Source organism: Vulpes vulpes, chromosome 6, assembly GCF_048418805.1.
Source record: "Vulpes vulpes isolate BD-2025 chromosome 6, VulVul3, whole genome shotgun sequence".
Taxonomy (NCBI): domain Eukaryota; kingdom Metazoa; phylum Chordata; class Mammalia; order Carnivora; family Canidae; genus Vulpes; species Vulpes vulpes.
In genome coordinates, this window is record NC_132785.1 from 109,424,422 (window position 1) to 109,452,418 (window position 27,997).

The following is a 27,997-nucleotide window of genomic DNA, read 5'->3' on the forward strand; positions in this document are numbered from 1 at the left end:
ACTTGCAGCCAAGAGCGTCCGCTCCTAACTGACTGAGCCACACGCCAGCCTTCAGACAGTTGGCGACAACTGCATTGCCTCTAGTACACCTTCAAGCTCAACATCCCTAGTTCACTCAGTTGCTCCTTATAAGACATGGCTTTAGATCTAAAGGTTTCCTAATTCATTCTCCCCAGCTCCATCCAGGCATCCTCCTCTCCAGCCAAACTGATCCATTCATGTTCCTTCCTCCCCTACCCTCATCCCTACATGCCCACACCTCACTCATCGGGGGAGGTTCAAATTCTGCACCCTTCTGAAGCCTTTCCTGCAGCCACAGGTGAACTTGATGAAGATTCTTAAAGCACTCTCTCCTTTGGACCTTCTCGTGGATGTGGTCATTCTCTACCTTTCAGTCAGTGCTGTGTGTGCTTGATCATCCCCCCATCCCTGCTTATAAATGAGGAACTCAATGACATAAGAGGTTCTTTCTTTTTCTCTCTTCATAGTGGCTACCTACTACTTCTGAATTAGTTCATTAATTTCTCCAGCTCAAATTCCCCTGGTACATGGAGACTGCCCTATTCCCCTTCCCCCAGGAGCATCCATGGACAGTTCACAAGGAACTGAGCACTTGGAAAGTTCTGCACGCAACTGGTGCAGCCACTCTGGAAAACAGTAATGGAGGGCCCTGAGAAAGTTAAAAATAAAGCTTCCCTATGATCCAGCAGTTGCACTACTAGGTATTCATCCAAAGATTACAAAAATACAGATTCCAAGGGGTACATGCACCCTGATCTTTAGAGCAGCTTTATCAACAACAAACTATGGAAAGAGTCCAGATGTCCACTGAAAAATGAATGGATAAAGAAGATGTGAAATATATATATGTGTATATACACATATATATAATGGAGTATTACTCCGCCATCAACAAGAATGCAATCTTGCCACTTACAACAACACAGATGGAGCTAAAGAGTATCATGCCTAGCAGATAAGTCAGAGAAAGATACAATATGATCTCATATGTAGAATTAAGGAAACAAAACAGATGAACATGGGAAGGGGGAAAGAGGGAGGGAAGCAAACCATAAGAGACTCTTAACGACAGAGAACAAACAGCCTTGCTGGAGGTGGGTGGGGCTGGGCTAGGTGGGCGATGGGCATTAGGGAGGGCGCTTGTGATGAGCACTGGTGTCAGACGTAAGCGATGAATCACTAAACTTTACTCCTGGAACCAACCAATATTTCACTCTATGTCAACTCACTAGGATTTAAATAAAAATTGGAAGAGAGAGAGAAAAAAAAAGGAAGTCCTGCATTCACCTCCCCCCACCAAAACACACGTCAGCGTACAGCACGGGCCCTACCGAGAGGCTTCGGCCAAGTCTGTCTAACCCAAGCCTCTAAGCGACGCTCTGCCCGCCCCCCCGCGGACTTCCGCCAGGCTTGAAATCCTCTTTCCTGGAGATGTTTGTGAAGAGCATCCAGGACCCCGGGGTAGCACAGCCTGGGCCTGGGGCCCGTACACGTGGCCTCGGGGCTCCCGCTCGCCCGTGGGCCCAGGCTCACCGGAAGCAGTAATTGGTGTCCAAGGCCCGCTTCTTCCGCTGGCCGCCCTGGCCCGGGTTGTCCAGCCGGTGCGGGGGAATCATCATGAGGATGAGGTGAGGGTTGTGGTGGTCCTTCTGCTTCTTGAGGCGCCCTAGGTCCCCACGGCCGTGGTCGTCCTCGCTGTCCACACCTGCGGAAGGGAAGGAGGCGGACAATCTCCTGAGGGGGGCCGAGGGGCGGCGGGGTTCCTGGCCACCCGGCCACGGCCCAGGCCTCGGGCTGCAGCTGGGGGCCGCGGCCTCACGGGGGCTCACGAGGCACCCGGGGTCGGGTCCCCTGGTGACCCCTGCGTGCCCGTCCTCCGGGACCAGACAGCCTTCCACGGTGCCTCCCCGGCTCAGGGGCCCATGGGCTTCTGGGAAGCACCCGCGGGGCTAACACATTCCTCTGGGCTGTCCCTGTAGATTGAGACTTAGAATCTCGGGGTGCGAGTTCCCTCTTGTGATCTGAGTTGGTCAGCACGGCACAGGCGTCGCCCTAGAGCAGGCCACGTCTCCCTTGAAGATCACCGTGATGGAAGGACGCCTGGGCGGCGCAGCGGCTGAGCGTCTGTCGGCCCTGGCTCGGGCGTGACCCCGGGGTCCTGGGACCGAGTCCGCGCGGGGCTCCCTGCGGGGAGCCTGCTTCCCCCTCTGCCTGTGTCTCTGCCCCTCTCTGTGTCTCTCATGAGTAAATAAATCTCTTTTTTTTTTTAAATCATGTTAATGGGAGCCCGAGGAACGAGGCAGAATAACCGCTAACTCGCACGTGCAGTACTAGTTTCCAAGCGAAGCTCCGACAAGATCGTGAGGCGTGTGATCCACAGATTAGCAAACAAACTCGGGGTGGCGGGTGGGACCCCTGCTATTTCATCCTGAAAGGGAAAGACTGAAGAGCGAATTAGTCTCAATTCCAAGGAGTTCTGGTTTGTGCCAGGCGGCTGCCGGCTGCTGTCCGTCACTGCCAAGGACAGGAACACCAGGAGCTTAATTTACATGGTGACAGAAGGGCCTTGAACCCCAGGAAAGGACACTAGGACCCAAAGACAAATGAGAGGCCTGAATCTAAGGTTCCCTTCTCTGAGAATCTTTTTTGTTTGTTTGTTTAAGATTTTTTTTATTCATGAGCAACACAAAGAGAGGCAGAGACAGAGGCAGAGGGAGAAGCAGGCTCCCTGCAGGGGACCCAATGCGGGACTCGATCCTGGGACCCCGGGATCACGACCTGAGCCGAAGGCAGATGCTTGACTGCTGAGCCACCCAGGTGCCCCCCTTTTCTGAGAATCTTTATGAACAAGATAACTGTTTACTAGGTGGAAGGATCTAGTCCTGACCTGTCCCGTAGCTAAGGACCCCAGAGGTCTTCTGAGCTCTGAGGTTCTGTGATTAGGATGCTGGATGCTTGGCTTTAAAAAGAAGGGGAGGGGGTGGCCTGAAATCAAGCCCGTGAAGGGGAAGAGGACTGCCCGGGCCTGGGAGCCAAGAGAGGCTGCATCTTTTCCCAGACAAGCCTCTGCCCTCAGGCTCTGGCTTGGTTGGTTCCATCTTGAGGAACCACCTGGCTCTGGGTGTGCCTCAGTTAATCCAAAACGGGACCGTGAGAGGAAAGAGAACTTCCCTGAAATCCAGAGACTGTCCAAAGATTGAGCGCCTCAGAAACCGACTGGAAAACCAGAAAGGACTCTCAACTGTTTCTCCATCGTAACACAAATACCCTGAGCCCCAAAGCAGTCATTCAAATCCAGATGACTCCTGGGTGGGAATCAGGTGGCCACTGAGATATCTGAAAAGTTCAGTAGTCAGGACACCTGTATCTCTGGTCACCGCAGTTCACTTCTAGGGAAGGGGAAGACAGCTACTATATGTGGAGCGTTTGTGGCACAGTGTTTTACGTTTGTTACCTCATTTAATTTGCGTGATAACCCTGTGAAAGAGGTATTCTCGTCTCCCTTTTACTGACTGAATTCGGAGAGGTGGACCCATTGGCCTGCATGACCGCACCACCCTTCCCAACGTTACACTGTCTCCCAGATGCTAACAAATTCTATCTATAAACTGAAAGTCACACGCCTTGCCTTTGGAGCGAAGCAGAATTACTCTACTAGGAGATAGGTGGCCGTCTCTGTGAGGGAGTTTGGTTGCTTTCCTTGGGGCCTTGGTAGGGGTCTCCTGTTCTATGCCACCCCATCAGGTCCCCTCCACCTACTATACACATCCATTTTGTTACCTTTGAATTTGATTTCCATCACCTCATGGATGTTTTCCAGGATGTCTCCATTGGGCTGAAAGGTGTGACATGGACAGTGAATGCTGATTTCCAGACCTAAGTTGGACTCTGCAAAATAAGACACGGAATCAGTGAGAAAATTCTTTATGTGATGGGGAAGTGTGCCCATCACCGTGCACAGTGGACCAGGGCCTCTGCTCCAGCCAGGGCAGTCACAGGAGCTGAGAAATACTGAAGGTCACAGGGGACAGGAAGTACCACCAAACCTAGAGTGGACCTCCACATGTGTTACCACATTGCAGGTGTTTCTGTTGAACCAAAAAAAGGCATCAATTAAGGGGCATTATAAAGGAGATTCCCCCTCTTTTTTAAAGCTTTATTTATTTGAGAGAGAGGGAAAGAATGCCTAAGTGTGTGTGAGAGAGCAGGGGGAGGGGCAGGAGGAGAGGGAGAGAGAGAATCTCAAGCAGACTCCCTGCTGAGTGTGGAGCCCCACAAGGGGCTCAATCCCAGGACCCTGAGATCATGACCTGAGCTGAAACCGAGAGTCAGATACTTAACCGACAGCACCACCCAGGTGCCCCGAAGGAGAATTTTCATAGGCATCTCTTCAGAGGATGATATTGGGAAAAAATTGTCACCTGCCTACATGGGGGCAAAAGAATGAGGATATAGGAAGGGAGAAAAAACAGCCACCACACCGCAGAGGTGTTTGCTGGGCGAGGAGATATGCGAGCCAGCCTGCTGAGCACCGATGACGTGGGAGGTGGGGGGGGGGGCAGGGCGGAGGAGGCGGGGGGGGGGGGGGGGGGGCTCACTGAAGAACTGCGGAGTGGAGAGGCTGCAACTCAAAAGGCCACAAATCCCTCCAGATGGGAGGAAGATGGCAGAGTCTGAGCCCCAGGATTAGGAGTCAGGAAGCGATGCTAGAGGCGAGGCCACCTGCAGACCAACAGCAGAATCGGTCTGCGGGGAAGATGCCAGCCTTTCTACCAGGGCCATGACGGTGGGTATAAAGGGAGTGGTGGTTTGCAGAGGAGAGATGAAAATCACAGTGACCTTTGGCCATAGTTTCCTTCAGGGGTAAGGACAGAACGAGGTCAAAGTTACTTGCAAGTATCTTCTCTGGGAATCCCTGTTCACTTCATGGGCAAGCCGATGTGGATGGCTCACTAGGGGAAAACGAGCAGCTCGGGAAGACGTTGTGAAATCGGAGCACAGGCCGGAGGAACTGGCCGAGGGCCAAAGGCCCAGATGACACAAGCTCGGAGAGAACCAGCAGGAGGACATGTGGAGATGCCAGGGTTGCTGACAGAGACTCTGGTGTGAGAAGGCCAGCTGTGGCCCTTTCTCCTACTAGTGGTGCTGGGGCTACCAAAACTGGGGAAGCAAGGAACTTAGTAAAACGGGTTGAGTAAACTGGAGGGAGAGAAAAAGAAGAAGAAGAGAAACATCTGAACTGAATCCAGTAGTTTTGTGCAAGGAGACCAGAAAGGGTCTGGTGTTGTGTCAACTTTGGTGGGTTAAGACGCAGCCAGGGAGGCTCTGTCGGCCCAGAGGCAGCAGCAGCAAGCTGTGGTGTAGGGGAAGGTCCCTTCCCCTTCCATGGGGAAGGGACCCCTGCGGGTTCGGGATCAGCATCTCAGCAAGCTGACTGATTCACTGTGCTCCCTCATTCTGTGAGCAGCCAGGCTTGGGGCCACCCCGAGATCTTCTTGAAATCTGGTCATCAGGGAAAACACCAGAGTCCAAGGCAGCTCAGCACCCAGCCCATGCACAGAATGGCTCAAGCCCACAGGTTCTTCCATAAACTCCAGAACCCAGTCTCATCTGTCCTGCTCCAAGCCAGGGCTGCCTCTCGGACCCACTGACACCTGCTGAGCTTGAAGACTCCTGTTCACACTTGCTGAGCTTGAAGACTCCTGTTCCAGAAGGTTAGCTCTTGTGGAGAGGGATGGGGCTAATATATAACAAGGAAGCCGATGCCCAGCCAGGGAACAAGGCGTGAATAGAGGCGGATGCCATAGGAGCGCCATCTTCCTGGTTTAAGGCCGTTGAAGGAAGGAGCCGGGGTGGCTGAAATGGGCTACAGGGTGTACTTCCTATTACCCAGAAGGACTCACAGTAGGCCACAAGAGACCTGGAGTGGGCAAGTTCTGTGATTCTGTGAGTTAGAAAGTCAAGGTGCAGAGGCTCCTGGGTGGCTCATTCGGTTGAGCATCTGACTCTGGTTTTGGTTCAGGTCCTGATCTCACGGGCCATGAGATCGAGCCCCACATCAGGCTCCCCACTCGACAAGAGTCTGCTTGGATATCCTCTCCCTCTGCCCCTTTCCCTGTGCATGTACCCTCTTTCACCTGCTCTCTCTCTCTCTCTCTCTCTCTCCCCCTCTCTCTCTCCTTTTTTTTTTTTAAGATTTTATTTATTTATTCATGACAGAGAGAGAAAGAGAGAGAGGCAGAGACACAGGCAGAGGGAGAAGCAGACTCCATGCAAGGAGCCTGACGTGGGACTCGATCCCGGGTCTCCAGGGTCACACGCCGGGCTGAAGGCGGCGCTAAACCGCTGGGCCACTGGGGCTGCCCTCTCTCTCCAAAATAAATAAATAAATCTTTAAAAAAGAAAGAAAGTCAAGGGTGCAGATAGATGTGTGAGAGACAGTCAGGGTTAGGGGACAGGTGATAGTGGGAGATGGTGACCTGGCTCTGTCTAGGTAGACGACTCAGAGTGATGACAACAATCACCAGCTTTTGTGGAGCATTACATGTCAAGCACCGCTGTAAGACTTCGCATGCAGTAACTCATTCAATCTTTCTAATTATCCTACAAAGCAGGAACTGATTATTACCCACCCCCGTTACACAGATAAGGGCCCTGAGGCTAAGGGAAACCAAATGGATTGCCCAGGTACCCAGCCAGTAAGTGGGGAGCGCCAAGATCCAAACACCTGATGCCTGAGCCACACTCCTAATTATTAGAGACAATGAGGGACAAAGAGGGGGCAACAGAGACCACCAGGGAAGATGCCTTTGTTTTCCCAGTGTCCCCCCGGCCCCCGCCCCATCCTGAGCTATGATGCTGCCTGTGCTCCCTGCCCAGGCTGCCAGGGGATGTCTGGCTCTGCAACATGGAGAAACTGTAGACTGAGTGAAGCAAGAGCACAAGGGTGTGGGACCTGGGCCCCTCACTCCAGATAGGGCTCCAGCCAGCTCTGGGACCCAAAAGGCAAGCTGGCAACCCAGTGCCCAGTGGGCTCTCAGATGTCTGCTGAACGAATACAAGACCATATATGTGACTCAGTTTCCTCATCGGTCCACACTGCCAACTGCTCCATTTGGAGTCCATCTGCTGCCTGGTTTGGGGCCACGAACTCTGAAGAGACTCACGAGCTCTGCATAAGTAAAGGTCTGTGTGTGATTCCCCTGCGCAAGGCGGCAGGGCGCATCTGCCTGAGTGGGAACTGAAGGTTCCATGAAGAACTAACCTCAGAATTGGCAGCAGTGGGGATGGTGGGTGGGGGAACCCACAGGTTTTATTACGAAATTATCTTTTTGATGTCTCGAGGAAGATGGAAATCATTCTCAGCGCAAACTTCTCATTGAGCTCTGCAGCTGGGAAAATAAGAACTCCTTCAAGTGCCCAGGGCTTCAAAGAAATCCAGGTGGAGCTGATCAAAATCAGACAGGGAAGCTAAGAGATTAATTTCCCCAGCCTCTCCTCTCTGCAGCCATGTCAGGCTCTAGGTGGAGTGCTGTCTGAGTCAGAACTCCCAACTGTGCTGCCGAGGGCTGATCCTCGTCCTGTGGGTGCTCCTAGGCTTTTGCCCTTGTGCTCAGTAGGGGGGATAGGATGGAATGTCCAGGTATCCCTGGAGTTGCCCACGATCGGCTGGCTGAGCCACCAGGTACAGCCCGTTCGGTGAGGACCTGCACACTCGGATGCCTGCAGAGCCCAGGCAGGTTAGCATGCTATGTGGGGACTGCCAGCCTCACTCCTGGGGAACATCGGGGCCTGGTAGGGCCTATGGGGCCATGAAGAACATACACCCCACCTCGAGAGGTGGCCACTCCTCATCTCTCATGGATCGTCACCAGAAAATGTTCCGGTTTCTCTGGAAAATCCAGAAGTCCAGGTTTTTTTAGTGAATCTCCTGACTTTAAAAATAGAAACTGTTGACCATGACTTAAATGTAAAACATTATTTAGGCCAAGCCTTAGTGACTTGACCCCAAAACATCAGGGCAATTTTCTCAAAACATCAAGGACAAGAAAAGACCCACCTGCTCCTGGGACTCTGGACATCAGCATGCAGATGGACGGTGCCCCTACGGCAGCTGATGATAGAATAAAACTCCAGGCAAGACAGGGAGAAGGGACAGATGGACCCGCCACAGGCGCCCCCTCCCTTCCGAGCATCAGTCTAGGCAGTACCCCAAAGCAAAGAAGGAGAATAACAGCAAAGAATGGTGGTGCCAAGGAGACTCCAGTTCTGATCCAGGCTGATGACCCTGGCCAAGTCACTCAACCTCTCTGGGCCTCAGTTTCTTTATCTGACATAATAAAAGCTTACTCTTGTGTGACAGGATAAAAGCCACGGAGCTCTCTCAAATACATCTGGTCCCTAAAATGGCTCTATGAGGTATGCAGGGAAGGACCCATTACCTGATTTTCCAGGTGAAACACAGCAAGTGGGCCAGATATTTGGGACATGTGACATTTGATATGCATACTGGACAGCTCTCCTTGGATAACCACCAAGCTTTCAAACTTGGTTGGACCCCAAGAGAACCTGCTCCCAAACCTGCTCCCAAACCTGCTCTTCTTCCAATCTTCCCCGTGCCAGTATGTGTTACCACGACCTCAGAAGCCATCCCAGACGCCCCTGTCCTCACACCCCACACCTAACCAGCCCATCCCCTGGGCTAGACCTCCAAGATAGACAACAAATCCATATCATCTCCATGCCCATGGCTACCACGCTAGTTGAAGCCCCCATGGCTCTCATCTGGGCTCCTGTGATGGACCCTAGCTGGTTTTCCTGCTCCTTCCTCTGACTTCATGGAAATCAGAGTCTTTTTTTTTTTTTCTTTTAAAGATTTCATTTATTTCAGAGAGAAAGAGAGCACTCAAGAGAGTACGAGTGGGGGGTGGGGAGCAGAGGGAGAGGGAGAAGCAGACTCCCAGCTGAGCAGGGAGCCCGACTTGGGGCTCAACCCCAGGACCCTGGGATCATGACCTGGGCTGAAGGCATACAGGTGCTCAACCAACTGAGCCACCCAGGCACCCCCAGAAGTCTTTTAGAGATAAATCATTTTATATCCCAGCCCTGTTTATAATACTCCAGGGCTTCTTGTCACACATTGAGTAAGTCCTAAAACCTGACCATGGCCTTCCAGGTCCAAAGTCATATGGCCTCAGCTAACTCAGGCCCCCCCAGCTCTCTCCATTCCCCCCACATCAGCCTGTGTGCTGCTGCCAGAACAAATCATGCCTGCTGCCGCCTGGGGGCCTGGGCCTCACCACCTCCTCTGCCCGGCACATCCTTATTGTAACCTTCCCACGCTGGCCCTTCTCATTACTCAGACCTGGGTGCACACATTCCTGCTCACAGAGGGCTTCCCTGAGCACTGCATGTCGGACCCCACCCATCATTACCACAGCTCTCTATCTCTTGGAGTACTCATCACCGAGGTTCCTATTCATCAATACATTTTCTTGTTTATTGAGTGTCTCTCCCCCCTCCCCGCCGGAACAAAAGCCCCATGCGATAGGGACCTCATGGGTCTGGCTCACTGTTGCATCCCCAGGGCCTGGCTGAGCGAGCATCTGCATAAATAAATACTGGTTGAGTGAATGAATGAATGAATGAATGAGGGACATGGCGAGCCGGTGGCGCAGCCAGGGCTTGAACCCAGACCTGTGACTCCTCTAGTTTTGTTCTCTTCCTTCTATTTCGTGAATGACCAAGGGACCTGAGGTTCCTTCCAAAAATACTCAAGACTAAGAGTCCACCTACCTCTTCGCAAGAGCCATTCACGCACAGTGTCAGTGACGTCAAAAGACAGCCACTCGGCGGTGCCCCGGGTGGGCAGATTCTTGCCGCCGATATAGCGCTGTTTGGCGATGTGCTCGTCGGGCCGGAGTATCTGGAGGGCAGAGAAGGGAGTAAGTACCCCAGGCCGGGACAAGTACCGCGGCATATGTCACAATGCAGGAGGACAGGTGAGTGGAGCAACAGGAAACTAAAACTTCCTGAAGGCTCCTGCAAGCCCCGTAGTGAACGTTCCCATCCTCACCAGAACAGACAGATTCAGAAAGTTCGAGAAGGCAGGATTCACACCCAGGGCTGCTGAACTCTGCACGTGAGGAGAGGCCCGAAATGGTAGAGGGGCTGGCTCTCCCGCGTGCGTGTCTTCTGTTCCGGGAGGGGCTCACCTGGAAGAGCTCGATCCTCTGCTCGCTGCGCTTGGAGCTGGGGTTGGGCACCCGCAGGACCCGGAATTCTGCCCGGAATAGGTTGGTTCCATTTTTCTCCACTGAGGACACATTGAAGCGGAAAACCTTGGAGGTGATTCCTTTGGGGCAGACGGCCAGCTCATCTAGGAGATCAAGCAAGCGAGGAGAGGTACGGTGGGAATGAGACCCAGAGGAGCCAACGTGCTGCCCATGGACACTCACCAAGTGGCCAAGGTCCCACCCATGACCTCCCTAGAGGCTCGAGGTCTCAGGCCTAAAGATGGAGATGGGAGGAAGCTCTTGGTGGCCCTGGAATCACACCACAGGCCTGATCCAGGAGTAGGGAGACCTGGGAGCCCCAGGACATGGCGCCAATGACCGGCCATCAAAAACAATCACCCCTCTCCCAAGGCCTGGACATCTCAGCTCTGGCAGGCCCTCCAGGCTGCCTTACTACTCTTAGAAAACACAGATCCTCAAAAAATCGCAACAAATCCCCCTAGCAGTTTAATCATCTCACAGCTGGCTGACCCATTCCTGTGTTCCTTCGGCATTCATTCATCCATGACATGTGTAGTAGTAAGCGCATACTGTGTGCCAAGCATAGTGCTGACGCTGGGAAGCAAAAATGAAGAGACATGACCCTGCCTTCAGGAGATTCATATCCAGGGGAGGATATTAATACAAAGACTCAAACAGCAGGACCAGCAGGAAGGTGTTGAGGGCTTTTGGAGAAGCTGGGGGGTTGCTGCAAAGAGATCAGAGTAGGGAGACAGCAGGGAGCACTTGAGGGAAGAGGGACCATTTGATCTGGGTCCTGCAGGAGGAAAGGGTTTGAGGGTGGAGAGGAAGAGGATTTTTCATGGAAGGACTGCTGGAAACAAAGCAGGGAGGGGAGGAGATGAGTGAGAGGACCTGAAGCAGCCCGGTGAGGGCCCCCAAGACGAGGTCAGGACAGCAGATTGGGGTCTGCCCACGGGGAGGCTGACCTGTCAGACTGAGAGGTTGGAGTTTATCCCATTAGCGGTGGGGAGCCATGGAAAGTGTTAGAGCCGTGCAGCGACATCATTAACACCCCGTTCTAGACCCATCGAGGCAGCACTGGTATGGCAAAGAGCCCACATCTCAGGCCTGGTGGAGCCGCAGATGTTTCTTCAGACAGAGCCGGGCCATCCCCATCGGCTCCTTTCTAAAGGTTTCTGTCCTTGACAGCACATGCTATGCCAGCCTCTGTCACCCTGCCGGCCTCTTCGTCCCTGTCCACAAGACACAAGGCAGCAGATGCTCTTTCCCACACCTCAGGGCCAGACGAAGAGAAAAGAAAGAGCCAGTCTTTTTCTCCTGTACACTTTACAACCTCAAGGTCTGAGCAGCATTAACACCCAGAGAAAAACTTTCTACACAAATGGTAACGATAGCCAGAACTTGAAATTCAAGCCCATAGACCCAGATTCCACACATAATGGACATGGCTGGAATGAGCTCATAATCACCCCGAGGGATGGTGTAGGAAGTCACGGACAAGGCGGGAAGGATCAGAGGCCTGGAAACAAGCAAATGCGCTACTGATCTTTAGGAAAGGATGAGTGAGTGTTTTTGGAAATTGCCATCTGGTGGGCCTGACACTGATTCTTAGAAAATTAATGGAACAGATGTTAGGAAAACAAATGTGTGAATGCCGGCTAATGAAGCCCTGATTAATAACTGGCTTTGAAAGAACAAATACTGCCAACTCTTCCCTCAACCATGTCAGATAGAACCAGAGAGAGGCATCAGTGATAGCAATTTAATTTTTCAGCTTGCCAGTTTGGAAGCCTCTGGACACGGAGAAGCTCGTGGACTGGCAAGTACTGACACACTTGGTTCTCGAAGGAGCTGTCATCAGTGTAGCTTCAGTCATAACAGCACCTCCAGTAACTGCTGAAAGATGGAATGAAGTTTGTCCATGTTGCTGTGGAAAGGAAAAATGGAACAGAAATGGCACGTGCCAGTAAGCAGAGTCAGAAGGGGGTCAAGACAGCGGGAGGCCAGGATACAGGGGCAGCAATGAGCTCAGAGGGTCTTCAGGACACCCTTGTGACCATCGTTCCTTTGTTGCTTCCAGCCCATCGATCAGAATATCTGTTCCCTAAGATGGACTCCTCTTGGTGGGAACTTCAAGGAGATTTCAGGGAGGTGGGAACGATCTTTTTTTTTTTTTTTAAGATTTTATTTATTTATTTATTTGATAGAGCATGAGCACACAAGCAGGGGGAGGAGCAGATGGAAAGAGAGAGAGGCAGAGAATCCCAAGCAGACTCTGTGCTGAGCAGAGAGCCCTATGTGGGGCTCCATCTCATAACCCTGAGATCAGGACCTACCTGAGCTGAAACCAAGAGTCGGATGCTCAACCCACTGAGCCATGCACATGCCCTGGGAAGGGTTATTATTATTTTTTTAATCACTGGAACCTACAGATTTCTAGCAGAGTTAGAGGGACATTAGGGTTCATCTAGTACAACCCTCTTCAGGTGAAGAATCTGATGTCCAGAGGGGTGTTGGCCGGGCCACACATAAATTAGTTGATGCAAGCAAATTGACACTAGCAAATAAAGCTCAGACATAATTACTAGTGATTACAAGAGAACTGCCTAGGAGAGAAAAGAAAATGTAAATATAATCTTCTTGGCAATTAAATCCACTGAATAATGATGATGTTTTAATAATTTGTGGACTGAGAGTGTAAATAAACCAACTGTACTAACACCACCTTACATTTTACAGAGCTCTTACCAACTCACCTGACCCTCTAACAATCCTTGAGGAGAATGAGAATAAGTCAAATTGACCATTTTACAAAGGAGAAAAATGAGCGTCAAGAAAGTTAAAGGACTAATCCCAAGGTCACGCAGCTGGTGGGTGGCAAAGCTGGTATTTGAGCCCAGGTCTTCTGACCACCCCTCTTTTACTAAAGTGGGACCTCTGGAAGTTGGGATGGGTCCCAAGTGATCATCTAGTGGAGTCACAGTTTCACCAACAAAATCAAAGCTCCCATGAAGTGGGCCTAGAGTAGCAGCCTAGGCCTAAGGAACAGCCAATTCCTGCTAAGCTCTGTGGGTCAGCCATGCTTCTGCAGGATGCTAGTATGACTCAGGGCTGGACTAGAGGGTCCACCTTTAAAGTTAAATCATGACTATGCAAAAAAATATTTATATTGATGGAGACCATTTTCTCTTTTTTTGCTATAGGGAGAGAAAAATAAGCAAAGAATGTTCATGTAGCGTATTCATGAACAAAATGTGGAAACAGCTGACTATGTTTCGACCATGCCCTGTAAAATGTTTTCCGACACCAGGGCTCCTAGATGTGCCTTTGCTTGTATCCATCATTTCTGCCTGTAAAATCCTGCTGGTCCCAATGACGACATACGTACACTGGTTCTGTGCTGCTTCTTCACCCTGGCTGCACATTAGAATCATCTGGAGAGCCTTAAAAATAGGTGACTACCTTGGAATGGGTGGGTCCAGAGCTAGCTAGCTTGCTTGCTTTCTTTCTTTCTTTCTTTCTTTCTTTCTTTCTTTCTTTCTTTCTTTTTCTTTCTTTCTAAAGCTCTCCAGATGATTCTAATGTGCAGCCAGGGTTGAGAACCACAGTTTATAGTGCTCTGCAAAGGGTACCATGGCTTCCAGATGTCCTGGAAGTTTGAGAAACTACACTTCGATGGTTTAACCTGAAATAGGTTGGCCTTTAAATGTACTAGACATGCAGTTTGGCCAATGCATCTTTTTTTTTTTTTTTAAACTTTGAATTAGAAGCCCATCAAGATTTTAAGCCCAGGTTCAAAATTGGGAATTTTCACAAAAAAATCCAGATTCTCTGCTCTTCTGGGAAACAGCAAGGTCCAGTCAAGCTGGACCCACATTCCCAAATGCAAAAATTACCAGGAACCGGGCAGCAGGTGCCCTCTTTTACCAGGGCATGGGCCCCTCTGGCTCCCCCCACCCCCCATCAGCTTCCCACACACCCTCAACCCCAAGGCCAAGTGTCCTGTATGCTTTGGCCTGGTGCTGGTGCTGAGGCTTTTCTTCCACATCCTTTGCATTAGCTGGCTGGCCTCTGTGGGCACCATGTTTGCAGCCCCTTAAGGAAAGGTGTTCACCTAGTACATGGAGTCTTAAGCTTCAGTGGCCTTAGGAATCAATGGGGCACTTTTCAGAAATACAGATTCCCCAGGACCCCACCCGCAGATTCTGATTCTGTAAGGGTGAGGTTGGCCTGGGAATCCACATTTTTCACACTCATGTAGCCCCTGGACCATTCTTGGAGAAACACTGACCTAGCGTGCAGAGGGTATTGGCACACAGAACGAATGAGTTCTGGGGATACGAAATGTCTTTTAATTTTCAGAATGAGCACAATCTAAATGTAGCATCCAGGAAAGAAAGGCTAACATATCAAGTTTTCTCTCTGCTCAGGATCTCTCAATCTGCCGGTTGTCTTAGCGCCACCCTTGGATGAAAACAAGAGTCTCCAGCCAGCCACAGATAATTACAAGAGAGAAGTTAAAACGACACCCACACTGGTGATATCTTGATAACAGGGATGACAAAGGAATGGAGAAGGCTGTGTCTCCCCCCACCCCCACGACCACGTGTGTCAGAGAGAGCCTCTACACAGCCAACTCCTGGTGAATTATAAAAGGATTTACAGAGTCTTGCCTTCCGTGCGGAGACTGTTGAATCATCCCAGATGTATACACAAAATTGTTTCAGCTGCAAGACAGTTTGGAGATGATCTCTGACTTTACAGATGAGAAAACTGGCCTCAGAGAGATGACCTGCCCAATGCCACCTGGTGTGGCTACTTAACCAGCTCGAGCCTCTTTGTTAGACAAAGAAAACCCTTTGGTTGAATTTGGGAGAACATCTGTGGTGGTGTGAATCTCCTGGCCATAACAACAGGCGGAGGCAAGAAAGGACACACCCAGTGGTCCCTGGGCAGTCAGTCTGCCCCCAGGGTTACTAAGAGCTCCTACCCCCCCCCCCCACTTGGTCCAATAAGTGATTTATTTGTGTTGTAAATCAAAATGCTATTGAAGCCTTAAGGTTAAAGATGGGACTTAACAATGCTTGTTTGACACACTGGCATTAGTGCCTAACAACGTGCATTGTGCAGACAAAATGTTCAGGTTAGAATCCCTGCTCTTTGAGGCAAATTCTTTAACTGATGCAAGTTTTTGCTTCTGAATCAGGGTCCCTATCTGACAGGGCGGAGCCAGGGGACAGGCCCTCTCCTCTTTGCTCACCTTGGCACCCTTTCTCCTGCACCACTGGAAATTATTCCTTGCCACACTTCGCCCTCCAGACTCCCCAATCCCCTTGCGCCACCTCCAGCTGTTGCTCCCCTCTAGGGAGCAGGCTGGCTGGGAATGATGACATGTGGAAGGGAACGCGATCTCATCACTCCCCCAGAAGCTCTGGCACCCAGAGCCTGCCGGCATCCCCCCACAGACCCAGTGGCTCTCCTGGCCAGGCCCTCACAAGCTCAGGACAGGCTTCCCTTGCGCCGAGCCTCTGAGGCCGGCCTTCCGCTCCTGCTCGGCATCTGCCCACTGCCTTCTTTCTAATTAGCGTGTCTTCTGCATCTGCCTCTCCAGGGCTGGCTCAGCACCTGACCAGCTGCAGGGCGGGCCCAAGCCATGTCTGCTCAGCCTCTGTGTCACCTCCAACAGCTGCAGAGAGTCTGGGCCCGCTTCCTGTTTGCACCTGCGAGCCTCTGTGGCATCACCCGTGTCCCACGGGGCCCTGGCTCCTCCAGGATATCCCACAGAGCATCCTGCTCCCTGCACCGGATTTGCTCCCAGCCTGCTTAGGCTCTGTGGCCCCAGGGCCACCCCCGAGCTGCCACAGTCGCCAGGTCCCGGTGCTGCTGGCGGAGCTGCACAGCATTCGCGTGCCGTTGCCCTGGCTTTCCCCAAGGCTGCCCGCCATCTGTGCCCTGAGTCTCTGTACGAAACTGATGTCCCCGGCGCCTCGATGCCCTCGCGTGCACCTGGCCCATTCATTCTCGGTGTGGCATTCCAGGCTGGATGGGCCCTGGTGACTCAGAGTCCCTCCTCCCTGGGACTCCACCTCCTGACCCGGATCCTTAAGGTCCGATTCCCTCTCCCCCACCCTGGGCTCTCTTCAGACCTCTCCTGCAGGCCTCAGCTTTCTATATCCGAGCCCACGATGTCCTGACTTGGTGGTTGCCCAGGGGTTGGGGGTTTCAGCCATCCTGGTGCTGGTGTCTTTGGAAACCGTAGGCCCTGGGCCGACCAGAGCCAGCCCCACCTGGAGGAGGCCGGGGAGGGTGCGCCCAGCTAGGGTACTAACTCTTGCCTCATACTCAGGCTTCCGCCCCACACGGTAGCCACATCCTAGGCAAGGCGCTCCAGGCCGCCACCGGAAACGGGAGTGGGAACCCCTGGCCAGTAACCACAGGCTCCTGGAGCTGGCATGGGCCAGCTCCCAGTAGGGGCTTTTGCACCTTCAGCTAGAGCTGCTCCACCCACTAGCCACCTACTCCTCTTCCTTCTCTTTAGCCAGCTTCCTTTCAACCCCTGCAGTGCCCCCCTGGCCCCCCGCACCCAGCCTGCTTCCTCCCACCCTTCCGCCCCTACTCCCCACTGCCAGGTGAGCCAGGGAAGAGGTAGTCAGGGTGGCGAGGACACCTGCTGGTAGGAAAAGCAAACAGAACTGCTCCCAGAGTCCCTGGCCCAGAGTGGCTCACATTCCTCCTTCTCGGGCTGTCAGTTTCTCAACATCTGCCAAATCTCTCTCTCTTGTATTGAGGTTTTTTAAATGTCCGTTCAGTAAACACACATGACTTCCACACGTGTACAAACACACACACAGATGTCTCACCCAGAAGCCTCCCAGCTTCTCGGCACAGACGGGAGCCTCCTGGGAGGACACACTCCCAGACACATGTCCTCTCTGCACCCACAGCCACACCTCCCACCCACTCTTCCCGTGACACGCAGACACAGAAGGGCGGCCAGCAATCATCTACACGTCCAGAGCCACAACCCTGCTTTCCCCATGTCCACAGGCCTGGAAGACGCCCATTTTGAGCACATGAATCTGTCTACTGTACAAAGCCAGATTGCACATCGGCCGCAAGCACATGCACATGAGGGCATAGGTGCGTACCCTTCAGTCATGCTCACGGCTCCCGTGGGTCACGTGTGTGTCAGAGACAGAAGGGCCTAGATGGCAAGAGGCTGCCTCTTGCCTGGGATTCCAAAAGCTTGACAGACATTACTCTGGGGCAGGTATACCCTTCTTCCCAAGAACTGGAAAAACTAAACCAAAGACGTGTCACAATGAGTTGTGAAAACAAGGGAGAAGAGCGAGATCTCCAGACTCGTGGGGCCATCAGGGCTTTCAAGAGAACTGGCCCCTGTCCCTCTGGGGCCCCCCTGTGCTCCCAGCTACCTACCCCATCACACGTGCCAGAGCACAGATGTTAACAGAACAGCCTGATGTAATTCCACAGGAAAATCAGTCAAGGATGTGATGTGAGTTCAGCAAGCCACTCAACTCCAGGGCTCCGGGCCTCCCAGAAGCACCGGGCTCTTACCAGAATGGCTCTGTCTCCCTCCGCACCCACCTACCCAGCCCCTACTGGGCATCGCACCTCCTGAGCCTCGGTGTGGGTGAACCCCAGGGCACCCTGCTCTCAGGCCACTGCAAGCACACCGCCCGCCCCCCCTGCTCCGTGGACTCCCTGCTCCAGCTCAGACCCTTCGGAGCAGACACCCCAGCAAGAATTTGGACTTACTGTGTTCCGCCAGCCCCTGGATCATGTCGAATTTATGGATTTCTTTGGCATAGTACTCCGACTCGGTGTTTTCCTGAGTACAGCTGTCCTCCCTCTCTCCCTGCATCTCCTCCAGCAGCTCCCGGGTGCTGTTGTAAAGGGCCAGGACCTGGTAGGGGACGTGGGTCATCACCGATGGCTCGGGGGGACTGGTGAGTCTGAGTTTGCTCAAGATCTGTCCCCTAATGGCTTCCACCCTCTTCTTCTTGATGTGGCCAAAGTCCAAGGTGGTGCAAGTGGACAGAGAGAGGCTGACCGTGGCAAAGTTCAGCAGGGCCAGGACCACCAGAGCCCTTTGCAAGTGCATCTTCATGCGCAAGCTGGGGAGAGAGGCCGGGGGGCTGCAAGGCCTGGCGAGGAGGAGACCCCAGCAGTCGTGCAGAAGGAGGGAGGAAAACCGGGCGGCCTCCCTAGATCCCGAAGACTGAGGCTTGGCAAGAAGGTGCATGAACTCACTGCACTGTGAGAGCTTCAGGACTTCCAGGAAGCGCTGGCAACCCTGAGCACGAAGAAGCCGACTGTGCGCCTTGTAGCTCTGGGTTTCTTCTCCATGTGTCTAAACAGGTTCTGCTGGGCTCTGACTCCCAGCAGGCCAGGTGGAGGGCAAGCAGAGGGCTGGGAGGGGTGGCAAGGCAGCTGGGAGTGGGAAGGGAGCTGGAGTTTTTCCTTAGGTAAAAATAAATAGAGCGGATATCTGATATTGCCAAATGTCGCTTGGCGATGGGGAGAAAGTGGGTATTTTAAAGAAGGAGCAGAAGGACCATGGCTGGGTCCCAAAATCAAAATCCTCGCCTTGCCCTGAAGGAGGATAAGAAAAGAGAATGGAAAAGAAAAGGAAAAAAAAAAATGTTTAAAAAAAAGTCAGATCACCAGTGAGTAGGTGGGGAGAGGCAGGGCCCGGCTGCGCTGGTCCAGCTAAAGGTGGGGGCAGCGCAGGACACACTTGTCTCTCGGGCACACCATTCATGCTTTCTCTTTTGTTTACACTTCCCCGGGGGCTTTCTAAATGACTTTGTTCACGCTGCCTCTCGTCTTCATTGGCTGGGAAGTGGGGGTATGTGTAATTGGAAGGCAGAGAGAACAGGCCCCTGGAGAGCAGCCCCAATAATCCACTTGGACGCCCAGGGTCACCAGCACCTCGGCTTGTCTTCTCCCTCGGCCATTGCTTCTGTTCCCTGCTTCTCTTTAAAAAATAAAAAGGAAGAGAAAAAAGAAAATAGCAGCCAGTTCCCTGCACGCCTGCTCCGGAAAGCTGTTATTCCTTCCTTCTCAGGCTTCTTCGCCTATCTCTGCCTCCCCTGTCCTGCTCATTCCCTTGGCCTTGGCTTTATGCTTTCCCTCCCTTCCTCTCCTCGCTGCTTCTCCCTCTCCCTCTCCCTCTCCCTCTCCTTCTCCCTCTCCCTCGCTCCCTCTCGCTCCTCTCCCTCTCCCTCTCTCGCACACACATGCACACACACTGCTTTCTCTATTTCTCTCTGCTGAAATTTTATACCTCCCTCCCATGACGTCTCTGGCCCGGGTGGGGGAGGGAGGGACCAGCGCACGCAGCCTCCTTTGCTGCACGATTTTAATGTTTTAAACAGGCACAGGAAAAGCCGAGCCCATTTGAAAAATACTTTGCGAGTCCTCTCGTTCTACGTGGTAACTGAACTTTTTTTCCCCTCTTGGAGTCACTCCTGCTACACGTTGACTGTTTTTCTGGAAAGTTACTCCGACGAATCCCTTCCCTCCTTCTCCCCCAGCTCCGTCGTGCTCCCGCCAGCTGTCAGGCCTCCTCTCCGGGCCCGGGCGGGCGCTCCGGGCCCCGGCGCACCACCAGCCCCTGCACCAGCGCCGCCCCCCGCACCCCAACCTCGCCCCCGGCCGCCCCCGGGCCCGGCTGCGCACCGGGCAGGGGCGCGCGCGGGGCTGCGCAGGCGCGGCCGTGCCCCGCCTCGGGGGTGCGGGGTGCGGGGTGCGGGGTGCGGGGTGGGCGGGGGGCGACGCCCGGCCGGGGAGCCGGGGAGCCGGGGAGCCGGGGAGCCGGGGAGCCGGGGAGCCGGGGAGCCGGGTCGGAGGTGGGCTGGGCTCCGCGGCGCTGCCGGCCCCGACCCTCCCTCCACTGACAAGCCTGGAGTCGGGCGGCGGGCTGAGGCTTGGAGATGCTCCAGGGCCATTGAAAATGGTGGTGTTTTCCGGCAGATCGAGGGTGCCCCCTGGCGAGGCGAGGGCGCCAGTGAAGGAGCGCGGCGGGCCGGGGCCGGGACGCCCGGGAGGGTGGGCTGGGGGCTGGGGGCTGCGGGATCGAGCCCCGAGCCCGGGGCGCGGGGCGCGGGGCGCGGGCGCGGGGCGCGGGGGGCGGGGGGCGGCCTCCTCTCGGCCCGGCGTGCGCACAAGTGCACCTCTCTCTTCCCGGGGCCCCGCTCGGCAGCCGCTCTCCCAGAAATGTCCTCCAGATGTTCGCAGCCTCCCTCCCCGCCGCGGGCTCCGCGGGGAGCTGCGCCAGCGAGCGCGCAGTCAGCAGTTGGCCCCAGCCCATTTCCCAGATGGGTGAGGGGAAGTCTTCTCTCTGCGCTCGCTCTCCTTCCTCTCCTCCGCCTCAGCTGCTAGGGCTTTTCCCACGAGAAGCTCAGAGAGGGCAAGGCACGTTGCTTCCCCCGGCAACACAGGACTTGCCTCTGGATTGATCGCTTTCCTGGGGCTCAGTGCTGCTCCCCGCCACCCCACCCCACTCACCCAGCCTTCCTGGACCCTTCCTGTGAGCTCTGCTAATGCTCCCGGCTCCTAGGCCGCTGGGATGCTCGCTGAGCCCCCAGGACACGGGTTGATCAGTTTGCATTGAGGAAACTAAAGCACAGAGCGATTTTCTTTTTCTTTCTAAAGGCCGCCCTGCTGATGGGTGGTGGAGGTGATACTCAACTCAGGCTCTTGTTGTCATTTGAATAAGGTGAGGACATCTAGGGCAGAAAGCCTTAAAAGGGGCTTACCTACCTAGCTAGACTCTAGAGCTGGTAGGTGTCAGCACAGAGTTGGACCTAGGAAATCTATTGCCAGAGACTAAACATTTTCCTACGCCATACTGTCTCTGAAATTCAGCCACCTTTTGAGAAAGAACTATTTTGACCTTCACTGTGTGCCAGGCACCGTTCTGGGCTCTGGGGATGCAGCAGTGAATAAAACAAAATCCTTGCCCTTAAGGGAGTTTATGTGGCCAGGGGGGAGAAGGGGTAGGGAAACGGCAATAAACCAAATAATTAAGTATTGTGATAAAAGGTAAGTGCACCGTGGAATATAAAGCAGGGAAGTAGAATAGGGAGTGCCCCAGTTGGGACTGTTGAAACTTAAAATAGGGTGTCAGAGAAGACTTTACTGAGGCCTTTAAGCAAACACTTGCAAGACAGGAGGAAAATTATTGAAGTTGTATCCTTCCGGGACTCCACCTCTACCGAATCAGTTTCCAGGGATGGGGCCCTGGCACATGTATTTTTTAACAAACCTCACAGGTGATTCAGGTGTTCAGCAAGGTCTGGAAGCCACCGCTCTAGGGTTTCTTTCTGTTCAGTGAGTACCATGCACCTTTTGTTTTCCGGAAGTCCGGGAAGAAGTGGGAGTTAAGGTCTGAAAACTGCCAGTAAGGTGGTAGTAGTGTAGCTATGAGCTCACACAAGATGGAAAAATCCAAAGATTAATCCCTTCTTCTTCATCTGGTGCCAAGGAAGAAGAAAACTAAGGATTCATTGGAGCCAGTATTTCATTTACCTTGGGTTTTGGCAGTGAACATTTCTTCAGATTAAAATCTAACCGGGTATTCTCAGTGAGAATCCGATCCTAGGGGAAATCCCTAAGAGCAATTACCAGGGAGGAGACTGAGGTCCAGAGAGGGCTTTGCCTGGCCACACAGGTAGTTATCAGCAGCGCCAGGAAGAGACCTCAACTCTTGGGACATGCAAGCAGTGCTATTGCTGTTGCAAGGCTAGCACACAACCCTACCCAGTAAACGTGTAGATGACCAATTAAATTGAGTAATTTAAGGGTTATTTAAGAAGCTTGTAATCCAGCCTTAGGGGCTGCTACTCCCACTTTCAAGTCCTTGCTTTTTAGCAGTGGTTATCTAGGCCTCACCCACAGCATGATATTGGGGATATTGCTCACTTTCAGGCCCATGAGATCATCTTCTGGGGGCCCTAGCTGACCAGTACCAGGGACCTGGCCATTGGTGTGACTTAGGGATCTTACATGGAGAGTCAGTGAAGACTCAACTCGCTTGCCCCATTAGGTTGGCAATTTGAAGGACACCTTCCTCTGCTGGCCTAGGAGTATGGAAGGCACCCAGTAATATGTGTGGGAGAAAAATACTCTTATAAGATCTGATATCAAAAAGGCATCAAGCTCTGCTGTTTGGCACTCAGGTGATTTCCCTCAAGCCACCTCTTTGCACCTTACAGTCCTCAATTGCTGGATAAGAGGTATCACTGATGCTCACTTTGTGGAGTTGTTGGAGGGATTACTTGACTTTTTCTTTAAAGATTTTATTTATTTATGATAGAGAGAGAGAGAGAGAGAGGCAGAGACACAGGCAGAGGGAGAAGCAGGCTCCATGCCTGCCGGGAGCCCGACGTGGGCCTTGATCCCTGGTCTGCAGGGTCACACCCTGAGCCAAAGGCAGGCGTTGAACCGCTGAGCCATCCAGGGATCCCTGGATTACTTGACTTTTGAATGTTATCACTTTGGTATTTGACGTCTTGGTTCAGCCTCTCTGTAAACTTCTTGAAGGCAGAGATGATGTATTTTGCATGTTCCGTTAGGAAACTATTTATTTGCCCCTGACCACTCCTCCCTCCTGTGAGCCTGTTTTCTTCTCTGTCTGATGGAGATAAGAGACTCACCTTGTTTTTCACATAAGGTTATTATACCCTTCCCGTGAGCTAATAAGTCTGAAAGTCCTTTATTCATAGCGAAAGGCTATATAAATAGAAGGGATCGATTTAATCACTACTGTTACTGGTAGTGCTTTGTTCTTAATTAACACGTATTTAGAAAGAGCTACAAATGCAGACAGTTCCTAAAGGCTAATATATTTTTTTTTCACTGTCCCCTAGGAGCGGCCTTAGCGGAATTTAACAGAAGTCAGACAAGGCAGTTTAGGAAAGTTTTGGGTTTAAATTCAAAGGTGGCTGCACAGAATCCAGGAATAATGTCGCGGATCCTTTAAATATGGAGATAAAGGGGGCGGAGCCGTCGCCAGGGACGCGACCGGGCCGCCGGGTTTCCAGGAAATGACGTCAGGCGGCCGCGGAGATGGAGGACCTGCTGGACCTCGGCGGGGAGCGGCGTCGCGGCTCGACCACCTCCGTGAGGACCGCCTTGGGGGCCGGGGGCTGGGATTTGGCGGGTGGGGAGGAGCGAGCTGGCCGCCCGGCTTCCCGGGGGCGCCCCGGCCTGGCGTGTCCCCAGTGGCCGCAGCGGGCGGGCGGGCGCGGGGTGAGGCCCGGGAAGAGGCGGCGGCAGCTGCCCCGCCCCCGGGGCGCGGTGGGCTCCGCCGCCGCGGGCCTGGGGTTTGCTCTCCCTGAACTTCTCTAAAAGCAGGAAGACAGGACCTGCCCCTGCCGGCCTCTGAGCCTCCAGCCAGGCCCCGCTCTTAGAGCCCCCAGTGCTAGCACACCTAGAAGGAGCGTATGGGGGGCTGCCCGGGGGCGCCCTGGCCAGGGTCGCGCTTGCACCCACCCTAAGGCTTCCCCCTCACATTTCTCGGGCCGGAAGTTCATGTCAGAACCGCAGCGTTTTACGCCGGGAAGGCAGGCTGGCGGGCCGGCTGGCAGGGCCTCTTCTTGCCCGCAGTTCCCACGGGGTGGGGGTGGGGGGACGTGACCTTAGGTTTATGATTTAGGGTTTATAACGTGGAGGAGTGGCCAGGTGCTGGGGGGCCTGGAGGTCAAATGGAGTGTGAAGCTGCTTACTGGGGTTACAAAAAAAAAAAGTTAACATCGTGTGTCAACTGTACTCAAGTTTCAAATATTAAACGAACCCTCCCCAACCTCGGTTTCCTTATCTCTAGAATGGAGATGTTATCTACTTCAAAGTAGAAGGTGAAGGTGAAAGGTGAAGGTGAAATGGAGTAGTGTATGGGAGGCATTTAATACAGTGCCTGGCACGTGCTAGGTTCTTAGAAGTTAGCTGCTGTGGCTTCCGAGGCTGTGATTTGCCCACTTATGTACATTGTCAGTAGATCATTGATCTAGCTTCAAGACCCAGGCTTAATGTTGTTGAGCTCCATTACCATCCCATCAAGCCTCTTTCTTTCTTTTTTTTCTTTCTTTCTTTCTCTTTCTTTCTTTCTTTGGATTTTATTTATTTATCAATGAGACACACACACACACACACACACACACACACAGAGGCAGAGGGAGGAGCAGGCTCCATGGAGGGAGCCCAATGTGGGATTCGATCCTGGGACTCCAGGATCACGCCCCAGGCCAAAGGCAGGCTCTAAACTGCTGAGCCACACGGGGATCCCCAGCATCAAGCCTTTCTTACCTTTAAAATTTTGTCAAGATCACAGTCCCTGGAAGATTGGGGCACGCAGCAGGTTTTTACTTTCTGCTACGGAGACTCTAAGTGCCCCTGGTAACATCAGCGGTCCTCCAAGATCCTGGAGGCAAGAATATAGTGTTCTAGGGTAAAGCAGGTTGCTTGACTGACCAAATGGAGTATCAGGTTACTGGGTCTTTCTGATATGTGAACTTGTTTTAGTCTCTGAGAATGTAGTTATGCGTTCATGCTTTCAACAAATACTGAGTTCTCACTGTGTATCAGGCACCGTGTTAGGTGCTGGAGCTATAGCAGTGAAAACAAACAAACAAAAAAACCCCACAGGGGTCCCTGGCTGTCTCAGTCTGGAGCATGCGACCCTTGATCTCAGGCCTCACGTTGGGTATAGAAATTATTTAGAAAAAATAAAGTCTTAAACAGCAACAACAAGCAGCAAAGTCCTTGTCCTCGGAGGGCTTACAATCCAGCGGGGGAAGATGGACAATCAACAGACTCTACATTTACAATAGATGTACATTTAAATATAGTAAAGTAGTTTTGCTACAGGTCATTCCTGTGGATTTAGGCAGGATCTTCAAAAAGCTTAAAACCTTAAAATGCTTAACAGTTATTAGAGAAACCATCTGTAAACTGCATTTAGAGACAAGATCATCGGATTTTTGTTTTGGCACAACTACACGTAGTATGCCATGTTCTGATAATAAATGTTCGGATAAAGGGGAAAGAGTGATAGCCAAACGGGCGGAATTATCTGCCTTGGGAAGAAAATGGGTGGCTGCTCAGAAAGATGGTTTCCGTCATCCCTGGAACCTAAATTATTGATAAGAATTGGAAAAGTAAGCAGTACATAGGGGTTTTTAGGCAACCCACGTGTAACCCCTCTCAGTGTGTTGGTGCAGGCGGTTCTTAGAACATCTGAAAACTGAAACTCCAGCCTGAGATAGTGGAAAGAACTGAGGATCTGAAGGCAGAAGATTTTGCTCTTCAATTTACGTCTGCCACTTACCTGCCTTCTTGGGCCCTGCTTTCCAGATTTGTGAAATGGCCTCAGTCCTAGTCCCTGTGAGAATCCAGGGAAGCCACATCCAATGAGATCTAAAAGGGCTTATATTACTGCTGGTTTTAGAAAAGCCAACATATGAAAATAGAAATATTTCAGCATCCACTAGTCTGCCTAAATAAAGTTTTGTTTCTGTGCTGGGAAGCATTTGAGACACAGAGCCTCTACCCCAGGAAGGCTTTGGGAAACACCTGCAGATGGTTCGTTTGATGACTCAGAATTTAAAGTGTTCTGATTTCGGAAGCTGATGTCTCAAAATTCTTGTAAAAGATTTCCTTTGCTATTTAGATGCACACGTGCAGTTAGTATATACGTCAAAGCAAATGCTGTCTATATTTCTCTAGTACTAGTTGCCATGCATTTTAGGAATTCTTTCCCTGAAAAAGCCTTTTTAATAACAATTTCATGCCAAGCTGCAGCTTTGAAATGAGGCCTTTCTAGAATCCTGCATAGGAACATGAGAGCCTTTACCACGTTCCCTGAGCTTTGGCATGAGGTCTCTGTTCATTCTAAAGGAATGTCTGTGTGCATTTCTTTGGGTAGGAAAGATCTATGGCAGTTAAAAGAGAAACGTGTGATCCTTAATCCAGGAATTTTATGTTTTCCTAGCAAATAGAAATGGTGTCAGGTGCTTTGTATTAAGTGTGTGGAGCATTTTTGAAAAATAGATTCAACTTACTCAAATCCCATCCTCCTCCATGTCATCATAAATCCTGTCCTTGCTTACCTTCCCAGAATTCCCATCCTCATAGTGGCTCAAAGATGTTTAGGTCAGCAGTGCTCCTCATCTGTCCTTACAGGGGCCCAGGATGGGTCGCCGAGCTCAACAGGAATCAGCTCAAGTTGAGAATCACCTCAGTGGCAAGAACTCTTCAATTCTGACTGGAGAGGTGAGTATTTAAAAAAAAAAAAAAAGTTTTCCAAGAGTTAGTAATTACTTAATGAGCAAGGATTTGATATTCCATATTTCTTCTCTATAATGGCAGCCCTTCCTCCTATCTTGATTTGGGAATTCCCTTTCTTGGCGTTTGTCCTATTAGCAAGAAATGAAAGAGGAACGTTTTTCCTTTGATGCCAGAATAGTTTCTGTGCATTGCTTTATGTTCTCAGTGAAGAACATTCTTAAGTTCGCTGAAGCAGGGGACTGGGAAGTTTGAAAATCCAGTGGAAATCCAGGTTTTTATTTCTGCCGAATAGATGCCAGTGAGGCATGCTGGTGACGTAAGGTTGGATTACACAGCTGGACGTTTGCTCTCAGTGGTGACCTGCACTTGCTACAGTTTTCAGGCAGGAAGGGGATTAGTCCTGGCCTCGCTTTCCTGGAAACTTTTCTGAGTGGCCTGGAATTGTGGGAATTTATCCAGTTGCTCCGTGGAGGGTGGGTAATCCTGATGAGCAACGCTTTAAATGCCAGGGCACTATTTTTGGCAGTTTACTCACAGCCCCTTTGCACCTTCCTGTCCATTTGAACAAATTTTACTCTTTTCAAGAGTCAGTTTTAGGATAATTCGTCTGTCAGCTCTTCCTGACTTCCCTGGGCTACCTTAGGGACCCTTCTCCTTGGTGCTCATAGCGTGTCTTACAGGACATCTATATGTTCTCACATTGCACACTAATTTTTTTTTTTATGTATCTGTCGGCCCCACTAGACAGTGAGTTCCCACACAGCAGGACACGGCTTCTCAGTTACCTAGTTCATTGGCCATGGTAGGTGTAAAATAGATGAGGGGATCTACACTGAGAAGCCTAAGGAGCTAGGCAGGTGCATAAGCAAAGCATGCTGGGGACAATACATAGGGACACTTACTTATGTATCGCATAGGTAGGAATATTCTTCACTTTCTTTTGTGTAGAAAGTAAGTACTCCAGCATTTCTGTAAGCATTCCACATGGTTTTTAAATTTATCTTTTACTTTCTCACTTACTGTAGAAATGTGGGTGCAGGGAATCATTACTTTCAGATAATAGTCATGCCAGCACAGAGGAGCTGGTGGCTGACCCTTGGCCTCATTGCCTGGAGACAGAGGGAGAGTCTGGGAGTTGGACTGAAGGAACCAGAGGTCACATGTCCCCTGTAAAGAGGTAACCACTATCTAGCTAAAGCTGACTGATGCTGTGGGGAATATAGGCCCAGTATTGCCAGATCCTCTGATTTTCTGAGAGATGCTGGCAATCTAAAATTTTATGAGAAAGCAACACATTTTTACAGGTTAGCAACTAAGTATAACAATCAAATCATCCAGAAGAGCTGGATTAGGCCTGAGGGTTGTCCATGTATGACTTTGGCCACTGCCCATATATTATAGTGCTT

General features: G+C 51.9%; 2 protein-coding genes across 3 annotated transcripts in view; one reads left to right on the top strand and one right to left on the bottom strand.

The window, feature by feature from the left end:
- The window catches only part of TGFB3 (transforming growth factor beta 3), a 25,451-nt gene extending 5,500 nt beyond the window's left edge, over positions 1-19,951 (bottom strand). The window contains exons 1-5 of the mRNA XM_026008653.2: positions 18,060-19,951; positions 10,236-10,399; positions 9,817-9,946; positions 3,802-3,909; positions 1,555-1,726 (exon numbers count right to left, since the gene is read on the bottom strand). Of these exons, the coding sequence (XP_025864438.1) occupies positions 1,555-1,726; positions 3,802-3,909; positions 9,817-9,946; positions 10,236-10,399; positions 18,060-18,546 (1,061 nt within the window). The 5' untranslated portion in view covers positions 18,547-19,951. The remainder of the gene's footprint in view (positions 1-1,554; positions 1,727-3,801; positions 3,910-9,816; positions 9,947-10,235; positions 10,400-18,059) is intronic.
- Positions 19,952-20,249: 298 nt separating this feature from the next.
- The window catches only part of IFT43 (intraflagellar transport 43), an 85,108-nt gene continuing 77,360 nt past the window's right edge, over positions 20,250-27,997 (top strand). The window contains exons 1-3 of one of the 2 annotated variants that reach the window (XM_072762078.1): positions 20,250-20,627; positions 23,177-23,429; positions 26,487-26,576. In XM_072762078.1, the coding sequence (XP_072618179.1) occupies positions 23,376-23,429; positions 26,487-26,576 (144 nt within the window). In that variant the 5' untranslated portion in view covers positions 20,250-20,627; positions 23,177-23,375. Of the gene's footprint in view, positions 20,628-21,091; positions 23,430-26,486; positions 26,577-27,997 lie in introns of those variants that run through there. The other variant, XM_026008658.2, reaches the window with a different exon arrangement.